At 38.5% G+C, this 13,348-nt stretch overlaps 1 protein-coding gene across 1 annotated transcript in view; it reads right to left on the bottom strand.

The window, feature by feature from the left end:
• Positions 1 to 12,759, bottom strand: part of LOC121433391 (solute carrier organic anion transporter family member 6A1-like) — a 131,237-nt gene extending 118,478 nt beyond the window's left edge. The window contains exon 1 of the mRNA XM_041631755.1: positions 12,582 to 12,759. Coding sequence (XP_041487689.1) covers positions 12,582 to 12,759 — 178 coding nt within the window. The remainder of the gene's footprint in view (positions 1 to 12,581) is intronic.
• Positions 12,760 to 13,348: the final 589 nt, after the last annotated feature.

Below are 13,348 nucleotides of genomic sequence, written 5' to 3'. Positions count from 1 at the left end.
TACTATGATAGACAAAATTGATTCCATATCCAAGGGTACTAGAAAGTTACCTGAAAGGGTTCAGGCTTTTGAATTTGATGTTCAGACGTTATCACAAAGTTTTGATAAGGTAACAGACAGAATATACCTCCAAGATGGGAATCTACATGATATACAAGAAAAGCTTAAGGACCACATGTTATCTTTGAAGGAAAAAAATTAAAGCTTTGGAATCACAGGTGCAGAAATGGGGACCAAAAAATTGATACCTCAGTGAAATCACTAGAAATATATACAGGTCAGGAGATTCAGGATTTAAGAGAGACAATGATAAAAAGATTTGAAAAGATTGAAGAAATTATTGGAGCTGGCGAACAGAGTAAGGAGGCACAAGGACAGGATACAATGCTGCCACCAGCTATTAGAACTGGCTTATCCAGGGTTTTAACGACATACCCTATACTTAATTCTAACAAAGCGTCAACTTCTTAAGGCTCAAAGGGAGTCAAAGAATCTAGATGGATGCCAATAGCAATGAATGATCTGAAAGTAATTAAGCAAGCTATTGTTAATTTTGGCTTACACTCTGCATATGTTAAGGAAATGATAAGGACTTGGGCTTCTAATGCTAGAGCTACCCCCTATGATTTCCATCAGTTAGTGTTTGCAGTTTTAGATAATGGACTATAATGGACATATAGTACTGGGGCAGGGTTCTCTTCTTATCTCTGCAGGAAAACACTCATCTTCAAGAATTTCAAGGGACCCTGGATGTTTGAATACTGACAGATGGAAACTATTTACAACCTAATAAGAATTGGCAAGAAAATCAAATAGGTCTCGTAAGTAAAATTATTCTACTCTTATATTTAAATATGTATTAATGTGCATTTATTTATAAATATATCGAGCTGGTTTTGAAGTTGGACTCTGGCTCAGTCCCTCTCCAATTCCAAGCCTGTTGGTAAGAGAAAAACCCAGAGTTTCTGGAGTTTCTGTCTCATGTCAAAGAGCCATGATATGGGACAGAAAGAAATAATGAGTTTAGAAAACATCTTTGCTTTTCTTCATATCTATCATACTTTTCATTGAATATATCTATCATGCCTTTCATTGAATATATGTATGTCTATATATGTCTACATGATTAATGTTTAAGTTTTTCACAATGAGCAATGAGTTTTTCCTGTGGTAACATTTGAAGTTTCCAGGAAGAACATGGGGCCCCATAACAACAACTCCACCTGGTTGATATGATGTCATGATACTGATAACGCTACTACAAGACCTGTTTTGGGTACCAGCTGCACAAGACAGTTTCAAAATGGTTAGCTGAAATGGTGCACATCTTGTACAACATTCTGGCCAGACCTCCACAGAATACTCAGAGACTATTTGCAATTTTAAAAGACATTGATCTTGAAATTTAACCATCATTTTACTTTCACAGGATCCCCCAGAAAGAACGTCACCCCCATGACAGCTGGAAGTAATTCTAGAGGACGACGTCCCCTCTCCCAGTAAAGTTTTCCCTTGGGTTTAGGAACATCATTTGATTATAATTAGTATATGGTTGAGGGTTGGGGGAGGAATTTTATAAGCTCAGGGATCATTTGAAAAAAAAAGAGGGATAATGGGATAATAGATTGGTACTTGTTGGTACCAATCTTGTTGTAAGTTATTGTTTTGAGACAAATATATTGGTATCAATTCTTATATAGATACAAAGTTAAATTATATTGACTATTGTATGCATGCATATTTCTACCTCTGTTTAAAACATTTTTATGTATTGACATATATTGTATTGATATATATATATATATATTGTATATATTTACCATATTGCAATGTACATTTCTACCTCTGATTAAGATACTTATATAGTGTTTGTGTATTGATATATATTTAGCATATTGCAATGTATATTTGTACATTGTTTATATTTGGAGGTCATTATCCTCATTTGTTACACAGATGTTTATTGTCTTAGCTTTAAGTTAGATAGGTATTGAGAATTATATACATCAATAGTATTCTAAGTTTGTCATTTATAATTAGACTAATCAGGTTCTTTAGATACATAGAGATTATACTCAGTATAGATAGATAATCTTCAATCTCTTCAAAGAGGTGCAGAAAATGGCCTTTAATCTAACTCAGAGTTTTGTGGTAGTGAGACACAATTGCTCTTGGCAGCACCAATCTATTCCTGAGGGAATGTTGAGCACCAAAGACACTCCACCTGGAGCCTTTCTTTTTGGCAGAACTGGCCTTTGGAAAGAAATGCCCATACCCCAACCAGTGACAGAGATACAGAGCATGGATCAATGGATAAAACAGGACTGTCATATCCTGCCAAGACAGGGTAAGATAGTTTTGAAAAGTTGCCTGCCTTTGAAAATGGTATGTCAGTTATGTTAGGCCTTAGCCAAAGTTGGTTGCTTCAACGCTGCAAACGTGACTTGGGTGATTGCCCAGGTAGCTAGTTGTCTCTGTGATTTGTTGCATGATTTGGAAGTTGTTTTACTGAACTTCCTAATTACCCAGATAACATTATTTCCCTTCTCAGATCTTTGATGGGGTTGAAGACTATATAAATGTAGTTACTTTTCTCTCATGACTTGGCCAAGTTATTTATTATACGAGACCTAAGCTAGTTAGAATAGGATATTTGTACTTATTTTATATAATTTTGTAGTCGGTTTAGAATACTCTTACTTAAACAAAAGGGGGAGGTGTTGCGGGAGATCCTTCCGCTCCTCCAGCCAATAGCCGCTGAGATACCAGTCCATTGGGGTGTGGTCTCTCTCCCTTTAAAAAAGCGACCACTTCCCTCTCCTCTTTCTCTTACTTTCTGCTCCACTTCTGGTGTCTAGACTCCCTTCCTGATTGTGCAGAGGGCTGTTGTCTGGGATGATGATCTGTAAGTTTTTTCCCCTTTAAATAAATAACCATTCTATTAATCATAATTCCAAACTGATGTGGGATTGTTTGTGACTTATGCCTTTGCCTTCAGTCAAAGGTATACAGAGAAACCCTGTCTCACAAAAAATTAAAAATAAAAAATAATAGAGTTTAAAATAAAATCATATAAAGATGGAAAATACAAAAAGAATCTGGATACTATATATTATTGTGTTGTCTTTGAATTTTTTGATGGCTGAGGAAGGAGCAACAGATGCTAAAAGATATTTGAGTATAAATGTTGCTGGATTAATCCAACCTATATATTTTGAAAATGCCTTGACTTCAAAATTTAAGTCAAAATATATGTTACTTTGGAGAAGAGGTTTTGCTTTGTTTTCACAGGAAATGAGATACTGTGAATTCATTCTGGGGTAAGAAAAATCAGGTTGATCAAGGAAGATGCCCTTGGTCCAGATGATCCAACACTTTAGAGAACCTCTGTTGGAGTTTCCTCTGAGTTCTGCATCCCGAACAGCCTCAAGACTGCTGGCTGAGATGATCAAGCCTCACAGAATATTTTGGTCATAACCATAATTCTAAATTTTCTTTAGGCCCTCATAAGATTATCAGTGCCCCAATCAGCAGAAAGTAACCTAGAAAACTATGTCCACATTCCCCAAAAATGGATTATGGATGTTTGTCTTTGTTTAGAGTGTTGGTTACAAGTTGGAAGGGTCAGGAAGCAAGATAAACAAAGGAGATTAGATTCAGAGTTTTTGTTTTGAAAAGAAAAAAAGGGGGAGTGCTGTGGGACAATGGTCTTGTACCCTGAAATGATTTGTCAGTTGTATTTCTTTAATAAAATGCTGATCGGTCAGTAACTAGGTAAAAAGTAGAGGTGGGGCAACCAGAATAGGAGAATTATGGGAAGAGGAAATGCTCAGTCTGCAGTCATCACCCAGACACCTAGGAAGTAAGACAAGAATGTCTCCCTGATAAAAGGTACCAAGCCACATGGCAAACACAGACAAGAATTATGGGTTAATGTGAGTTATAAGAGTTAATAAGAAGCCTGAGCTGATAGGCCAACCAGTTTATAATTAATGTAAACCTCTGCGTGTTTCCTTAGGACTGAACGGCTGCGGAACTGGATGGGACAGAAACCTCTGTCAACAACTTTGGACACCACACTGGCTACAGGTGGAAGCCAGACCCTGGGCATTCTTATGGCCTTGGTGGCAACATGGGTCACAGATGTCAACATAGACACTGCCTATATTAGGACCTCAGACCAGATATGGTCCTTGGCAGCAGCCCAGACTCCAATATCACCATGGCCTTAGGTGGCAAGCAGGCAAAACATATCAGCCTACTTTTCACCACTTTTGCTTCTTCAGTTCTGTCTCTTTCCATAGCACATGAAACATTCTGTGTCTCTTTCTTTCCCGTTTCTCTATCATATATATGTATATATGCTGAAATTAATGGTTCCTACTCTCCATAAACGCCTATGGATGCCTTAAGTCACCCTGACTGTGAGAACTCAGGAAGGCCTCTGGGTGTATTTCACCCACCTGAGGCAAGTGGCCATAAAACATCTTAATTAGTGATTGATGAGGGAAGGCCCAATCCATTGTGGGTGATACCATCCTTTGGCTGGTAGTTCTGGGTTTTATAAAAAAAAAAAAAAAAAAAAAAAAAAAAAAAAAAAAAAAAAACAGGCTGAGCAAGCCATGAGAATCAAGCCAATAAGCAATGTGGAGGCCCACAGAAGTAGATCTATTCAACCTTGACTGAAGGTCAGAGAGTTTAAGCCTAGTCAGGCTCCTTCAAATCTATTGACAGGAGATTTCACTTACTCACAAAAATATCTTATGATATTCACAAAGATATTCACAAAAATATCTTGTGAATCTAGGGTGTGGTTACTAGGAGTTTGGGGTATTAAGATGGCAATCACTATCCCGGTGGTGGTGGCTCATGCCTTTAATCCCAGCACTTGAAAGGCAGAGACAGGCAGATTTTTGTGAGTTCAGGGCCAATCTGGTCCATAAGAGCTAGTTACAGAATAGACTCCAAAGCTACAGAGATTCCCTTTCTTTAAACACCCCTCCCTCAAAATGGTAATCACTTTGTTTCTTACATCATGATAAAAAAAAGTCTTTTGCTTTCTTCCACTTTTTTGGATTGGGGAATTTAAAGATCAGAAGAAATAAACATGGGCATATTGGGCATTTTCAGGATTCACAGGATTGCCCTCCCACTACTATCCTATGTCACTGTATTTTTCTTTGTCTCTGCATTTTCTGCTTAACATTTCTAATCTAAACATACCCCTACCCTGGGAGTCTGAACCCATTAAGGCTGGACCCTGACAGATATCAACCCAATGTATGGTTATAACAGATATGGCCCTTACGTGGGGTTACAACAAAGCAGTACCCATTAGTGGCCTTTGCATCAGTTCCTGACTCCAGGTTCCTGTACTCTTTGAGTTCCTGTCCTGACTTCCTTCAATGATGAACAGTGCTGTGGAAGTGTAAGCCAAATAAACCCTCCCCCCCCCAAACACTTTGTTGGTCATGGCGTTTCATTGCAGCAATAGAAACCCTAACTAAGACACCATCACCAGAAATGTCATTAAAATATAATTAGCACACGTTCTTGATTTTCTTGGCATACATTATACCACTTGCAAAACTGAATGCTGTGATCAACTAAGCACAAAAAATAAAGTGATAAAATATAAAATCTATATAAACTTCCTGTGTTTATTCCTAACATAGCCTCATTGCCCCAAAATATAATACATTCTTCTTTGTCTGGCAAATTCAAAAAGGCCCTTTTGCTATTTTTTACTCTGCCATGTTCTCCATCAATGTTCACACTCCGTGATCTTCAGGGAAGCTTAAAGAATACTGGTATCAGAGCCCACCCCCAGGTTTCTGTCTGAATGGTCTCAATCACAACCTGTGACTTGGGGATTTTATAAAGCTCTGCCTGGTTGTAACAAGCAGGCGGGACTTGCAGCTACTGTCCCTATACAAAAGCCTTTCTTCACATGGTTCTGTTTCTTCTTTTTATATTAATTGCTGTTCTATGATAGATAAAATTCTGGATGCTCAAGAATTGCTCTCAATTTTTTTTATTGGATTATTTGTTCTGTTGATGACCAATTTCTTGAGTTCTTTGTATATTTTGGAGATCAGCCCACTGTCCTATGTGGGGTTGGTGGAGATCTTTTTCCATTCTGTAGGCTGCCGTTTTGTCTTGTTGACCATGTCCTTTGCTTTACAGAGGCTCTCTAAAACAATCTTGGGGATTGTTATTCTTAGAATATGAAATGCTCACCAAAAGCCCATGTGCCAAATCCTTGGTTCCCAAGTGGAGTTCATGTATGAAGTTGCAGCAACTCTAACAGGTACAGCCCAGCAAGAGGAAGTAGCCCTCAAGTGGTGTGTTTTTGGAGATTTTAGCTGTTCCTTTGTCTCTTTCTTTCTTTCTTTCTTTCTTTCTTTCTTTTTCTTTCTTTCTCTGAATGCAATGTACTTTCTAAATTCAATATAAACTTACACAAACTCTTCAGACATTCATTAATTCTGTGTGGGTTTCAACTGTAAATTCCATATTCTGATTATATTTAGAATTCATGTGCCACTGGCATCATGGTATAAATATCTTGGAAAAGTGCAAGGAAATATTTTACCTCCTTACTGTTGTAAATTTCATACATAAATATGATAAAATCTAAATAAATAATATATTATTGCATCTAATTATATCTTTGCTTCATTCTGTTTTGTGTTCAATTAAACCATTTACCCACTATCTTTTATGCACATGTCTAGAATATAAGTTTTGGTTGATTTATAAATTTCTTCCTCTACTCAGTTTTTTCCCAGATTAACTTTCAGTGTTTTGTCTGAGTCTTCGCATCTCCATGGATTCCTTGCTCCATGTTAGGAAGAATTAGGTCACAATAAGGAATGAAAGAAAATGAGAAACAGTGGACTGCCTTCAGTTTAGGGAACCATCTTGATCTTCCTGAAGCCTAATGCAAGGAAAGATGAAAAGTTAATTGATGACTGCCTGCTAATCCTGCATTCCTAGTGAGAGTACACACACTCAACCAGAGGCACCATGTTTAAGCCTCTCTATCGGAGTGTTCTTAGTACACCATGCTTATGAAGCACTGTAGAGAGGTCTGGTGTGAATTGTGTCCCAGAAGAAGGACAAAGGGCTGAATAAAACTACTGATTAACTGCACTGGGCCTGCTGATCATATCTCTTGGGCAAGGAGAGCAACAGGCCAACAGGGGCTGCCCAGCTCTTATTTTCAAAACAAGGTAATTAATAATGTTTACGAAATAGCCACTATTTTTTTTTGGCTGCCAACAAAATAATTTGCAAACCATGAAACTTAAATATTACCATATTCCCTCTTAAGTGTCCACCTACTTAATATGGGTTATATCTCCTTGAAAGTGACAGCAGACTTTTTCATGCCATAGCCCCATGCCTATGAAGACAAGCTTAGAGTTAGGATTTTTCCAAGTTCTCTTGTCTTTGTTAGTTTTTATTAGAAATAGAATTTGGCCCCAAGGAAACAAATCTAGATGAACCTGTTTATGTTTATTGTTTTTGTATTTTTTTCCAAATCAAAGATGTGTGTATCTCTAAGGCCAATATGACCACCAAGAAATACAGTGAGATACACAGAATAGAACTTGCTGAAGCACAGAATTTGGCCTGTCTTATTGAGGGAAAAAGAAAGAAAACATTGTTGGAGAAAACAAAGTAGGGTTAAGCAGGGAAAAATAAAACAACTAACCAAAATAGGATGCCGGAAAGGTAAAATTAAAACACACACACACACACACACACACACACACAAATGTGTAGTTTTCAGTTACTCTAAAACCCAAACTCTCTGGACATTGAAGCTGCTGCTAGGAGAGTCACTGTTCAGACAGGGAGGAGCAGCAGTGACAGGATGTTTTTGTCTTTTGTGATCGAACTGAAGTACAAACCATTGAAATTAACATTTTAATAGTTAAAGTTGCATTTACAAATGATGTCTAATTCAACTACTTTCTTGAAAATAACCTACCACTTCAGTCAATGAAAAAGGTACGGAAAAGAAACGGAGAGTGGGGGAGAGGAGAGGAAGAGAGGGGTAGGACAGACAAGTCTAATGGACAGAAAAGATTCTGATGAGATTGCCCTGTTTTATTGTTTGCCTAACTGACCAAATTGTCAAAATTTTGTCGATTAGAACTACATGTATCATAATAAAAATATTCCTTGTTTTACTACTTTAGGGTTTCATTTTGCTGGACAGAGGCTCACTGTGTAGCTTTGGCTGGTCAGGAACTCACTATATAGACCAAGTTGTTCTCTAACTCATGGAGAACCACCTGTGTCTGCCCCCTTCATTGCTGGTATTAAAGGTATGCCCTGTAACCCAAGGTCACAGTGCATATTAAACGTCCATTGGTACCAAATGTCACCTGGTCAGGATACAGATCCTTTACAAGTGACAGGAAAAAAATGCTGGAAGTTATTTTAGATTCTATAATATACTAGGTAGAATTTAACTTCATAATGCATGCACATTGTTTTTAAATACTTATTTAGTTAGTCTAATAAAACCTTTTTATTTTGTATTTGTAGCTCTTTATTGAATTTAGCTTGCAAATCCTCTATTGTTTACATAATTTCATTTAGCTATTTGTGTTCTTGAACTTCAATTAGAAATTTATTTCAGTCTTCTTTGAGTTCAGTCAGGTCTTTGCTCGCATCTTTTTTGGAATTCCTTTAATATTTGATAATATTTATAATTGCTATTTTAAATTCTGTGTTCTAATATTTGTCTAGGCAATTCCCATGATAGAACATTTCTCTAGTGGTTTTAGGAGTATATTATTTTGATCTTCCATAATGTCTGAGTTTTTGCAAGGGCACTGTGTTTGTGGATTTATTTCATTGCTCATATGTCTGACATGATACTCTAGCCTGCCCATGACAGACGAAAGTTTCCTTCTATTTTTGCTAGTGCCACAAAGTAGTTTCTTTCAGGTCAGGTAGGAGGAATGAGCATGGCAGTTCTTCAGGTTTGAGAAACTGGGATGACAACTAATTGTCACTTGTAGGATACAGAGGTCTTACCCATCATGTGAGATTGCTTGGGTGAAGCCCAAGGAACGACCAGTGTGGGTCCCACCTGGATCTGGACTTGGAAAGGCAACACATAGGCAGGGAACCAGACAAAATCTCTAAAAGCTCAGGGAGATGTATTGGACTTGGGACTAGAGTATGGGTTGAGGAACTTAGTTCAGACACACCAAAAGCTCAGACATGCGCCTCCTGCCAGGGGCATCATGTAGCCTGGATAAGACCAGGCAAAGGGGCCTGGGGAAGCAACTCCTGCTTGGGTCTGAAGAGTCATAGAAGAGGAGTGGTGGCAAGAAATTGGGGTTAGCAACTCACAAAGTCTAGGCTTAACCTCAGCAAATGCATGCTCAAGGTGGGTTCCTCGATGAGCTGGGGTTGGGGGAGCCACCTGGGAGAAGGAATCTGAATTAGACTCACCAGTAGAGCTCAGGGATGTGGCTCCTGCAGGGCCTTGTCTTGGAGAGAGATTGTGCATGAGCAGCAAAGGTGGAGAATTTAGAGTCAGATTGTGCATGAGCATTTGCAACTATAAAGTGTTTGTGAAGAGGGATGAATTTGTCAAGGCTGCATTCGATGATCAAAATGTGTGTGTGTGTGTGTGTGTGTGTGTGTGTGTGTGTGTGTGTTTACTACGGGGCTTTTGAAAACAACGAATAGTGGAAACATTAATCTTAAATGCCATAACGTCTTTGCTTCAGTAAAAAATGAAGAAAGTGACTGCTGTTTAATTTATAATTTGCTTTTAATTTGCAGTCTTCTCTTCCACACTGAAAATGTGTGAAGAAACATTTCCTTTCAAGGTCCCCGTAGGCTTCAGTTTTTCATTTCCTTTTAAAACTGTGAACCTTGGCGCCCTCTGCTGGATAATAGGAAAAAAGTCTGAGTCTGGATAAGTCGTATTCTGTGGTGAAGTAGCTCTAGGACTTCAAGTTACCAATAAGACAAAGGGTGAGTAGAGGGTAAGTGATATGAAGAAGTTAGGAGAGGTGAAAATATGACAAAAATATATCCTTTGAAAAGCTTTAGTTATAAAAGGCGTGAACATCTTTGTTTCTTTGTTTTGGTTTTCAGTACTTCCCAAGTACTGTTTCCTTCCACCCCTACCCCTTCCAGTCATCCCCTTCACCCCATCCAAGAATTTTCAATAGAGAACCTCAAATGGCCAAGAAGCACTAAAAAGAAAGCTCAACATCCTTAGCCATCAGAAAAATGCAAATCAAAACTACTTTGAGATTCCATCTTACACCTGTCAGAATATCTAAGACCAGTAACACAAGTGTTAGCAAGGACATGGAACAAAGAAAAGGAATATTCCTCTCTTGCTGGTGGGAGCACAAACTTGTACAATCACTATAAAAATCAATAGGACAGTTCTTCAGAAATCTAGGACTAAATCTACCTAAAGATCCAGCCAAACCAATCTGGGGAATATACCCAAAGGATACTCCATCCTACCATAAAGACAATTGTTCAATTATGTTCATATTGATTTTATTCGTAATAGCCAGAAACTGGAAACAACCTATATGTCATTCAGCTGAAGAATGTATAAAGAAGATGTGTTTACACAATGGACTCAGCTGTTAAAAATATGACAACATGAAATTTTCAGATAAGTGGATGGAACTAGAAAAAGTCTTCCTCAGTCAGTAACCCAGATCCAGAAAGACAAACAAGGTACACACGCACTTATAATTGAATATTAGCTGTTAAGTCAATGATAATCATGCTACAATCCATGGACCCAGAAACGCTAAGTATCAAGGTGGACTCTGAGGCACGGGGGAACGCATGAACATTCTTGGGAAGAGAAAAAGGAACAGTGGACTTAGAGTGAGTGGGAATGGGCACAGGAGTGACCAAGTAGGTAGGGAACAATGGATGAAGAGAATATGGGAGGAGACAAATGGAATTGGGAGGCATTAAGGGTCAATGTGGAAACCTAGTCCAGTAGAAATTCTCAGGATTCTACAATAGGGTGACCGTAGCAAGTGTTCCTAGTAATGGAGGTTTCAGAGTCTCAACCAGCTATTCTCTGTAACCAGGCAACAGTTTTAGAGGAGGGGCTGGGACACCAACCCAATCACAAATCCTTTGACCTATAATCTATTTCACCTGCAAGATGTACTGGGCAATGGAGGAACAGAATGTGTGGGAGTGGCCCAACAATGGGGGGGGGTGTTAAATTTGAGGCCCTTACCATAAGAGGCAGCCCATAGCCTAGAAGACCAGGAGCCGAAGGCTGGATAGCCCAGAGACCTATGATTTAAAAAGTCAGCATGATTACTCCTAATGATATATTCATAGAGCAGTGCTGAGCCCAATAGACATCAAATAGACTACCACAGGAGCAGATACAGAGACCCACAACCAAACATTAGGCAGACAGAGAGATCCCAAATACCCATTCAGTCCCTCCACTTGGAGCTCAGGCAAGTCTGTGGAAGAGGAAGAGAAAAAAATGTAGGAGCCAGGGAGGATGAAGTTGGCTCACAGACTTCAACTAACTATTAGGGACTTGCAGAGACTGAAGCTGCAATCACGCAGCCTGAAAAGGATTGTGCTATGTCATCTGGATGCATATTATGGTTGTTATCTTGATGGTATTTGTTGTTGTTTTATTATTTTGTTTTATTTTCTTCTCTCCCATGTTATATACGACTACAATTTTTCCTCCCTCCTCTCCTCCTAGTCCTTTCTCCACCTTCCTTTTCCTTCAGATTCACTCTTCCTCTATTCTCTTCAGAAAAGAGGAGGCCTCCCAAGGATATCAACCAAACATGGCATAACAAGTTACAATAAGACTAGGCACATACTCTCATATCAGAGCTGAATGAGCCAACTAAGTACAAGGGAAAGGATCCCAAAAGCAGACAAAAGAGTCAGATACATGCCACTCCTATTGCTAGGAGTCCCTCAATGGGAGTGGGGAATATCTCTGTCCCTCAATGGAAGTAGAGATATCTCTGTACCACAATGGGAGTGGGGATATCTCTGACCCTTTTGTCTACTTTCCTTCTACTGTATTGTGTTCCTGGCCTTGATATGAGGTTTTGAGTATAGTCTTATTGTATCTTGTTATGCTGTGTCCAATGGATTTTTTGAGGGTTATATCACATATATTTTGATGTTTGTATTAAAGAAATTTGTGAAAATTTAATGTTGTGTTTTGTTTATATCCAGGAAGGCATGCCCCATCCTGAATAGAAATGGAAGAGGGGGATGGCAAAGGTGAGGTGGGGGGGGGGAACTTGGAGGAGAAAATTGAAAACTTGTTAGGATGTAAAATAAATAAATAATGTTCAAAAACTTGTGGAAGCAAGAGCTTTTCATAGAAAACAATTGTCCCAGTTAATCCTTCTCATATGTCTTTCCTTGGTCTATGGTTGAAAAAGATCTGGCAATAATTAGACAATGTAAACAGACACAATTTTAAGAATCCACTTTTAGAAGAAGCATCTAATCAGAAAGTTCTAGAGAAATACTGATTTGCTCCAGAGCACTGTAAAATCAGATACCTGACATGGTCCCTGCAGCAGTGTTGGTGGCACTCCTGTGCAGTGATTTGTAGGAGTGGAAGCTGAGCCTGTGGTCACACAATGTGTTTATCCTCTGGTTACTGTTAAACACTGGAGGCAGAGAGTCAGTCTGCACCACTGAAGAACTTGAATTCAGCCATTCAACTTCAACAGGCATTACTTTCCTCACCACTAACTTCTGGAATTTGACAAGCGTAACATAACGTTATGTGGTTTGACTTCCTCTGTGGAAGGAAATGTGTAACACATAAATTCATTTAAACAAAGCCACATTAGAAAACTTGAAGCAGGATAGAACCTTGACTACCCTACACTCCAAAGAGCACAGACTGTAGATGCAGTCACACAGGGAGCATGGAAATACTGCCCACTAGAAGCTGTTCAGTGTTTGCACACCACATTGTTACAAAAATGTACATATACTAATATTTACAAGAGGATAAAGGTTTATGCTTGAAATCTCCTGTAACTTATAGCTAAGCATGTATGGAATACTTGGAGATTTTCTTCTATCAACTGAAAGTATTTGTTAAAGAGGTTAGAGTTGCATCTTTTATATGTTAACTATTTTACATCGAAAATCAAAAGCATACTAAATAATTATATGCAAATTGGCATACTATATGAAAGAAGCAACCTATGAATTAAAAAGCAAGAAAATTTTTTTAATGTGGTATGAATACTTGAAGTACCCCTATAATGTAGACAGAGGGTGCTTATTTTTTCCTGGCTGCCCAGACTGGAAA

The sequence above is a fragment of the Microtus oregoni genome, unplaced genomic scaffold (assembly GCF_018167655.1).
Source record: "Microtus oregoni isolate MIOR12 unplaced genomic scaffold, Mior012 000038F_ref0000394, whole genome shotgun sequence".
Lineage (NCBI taxonomy): Eukaryota > Metazoa > Chordata > Mammalia > Rodentia > Cricetidae > Microtus > Microtus oregoni.
This window is presented reverse-complemented; position numbering and strand designations above follow the sequence as displayed.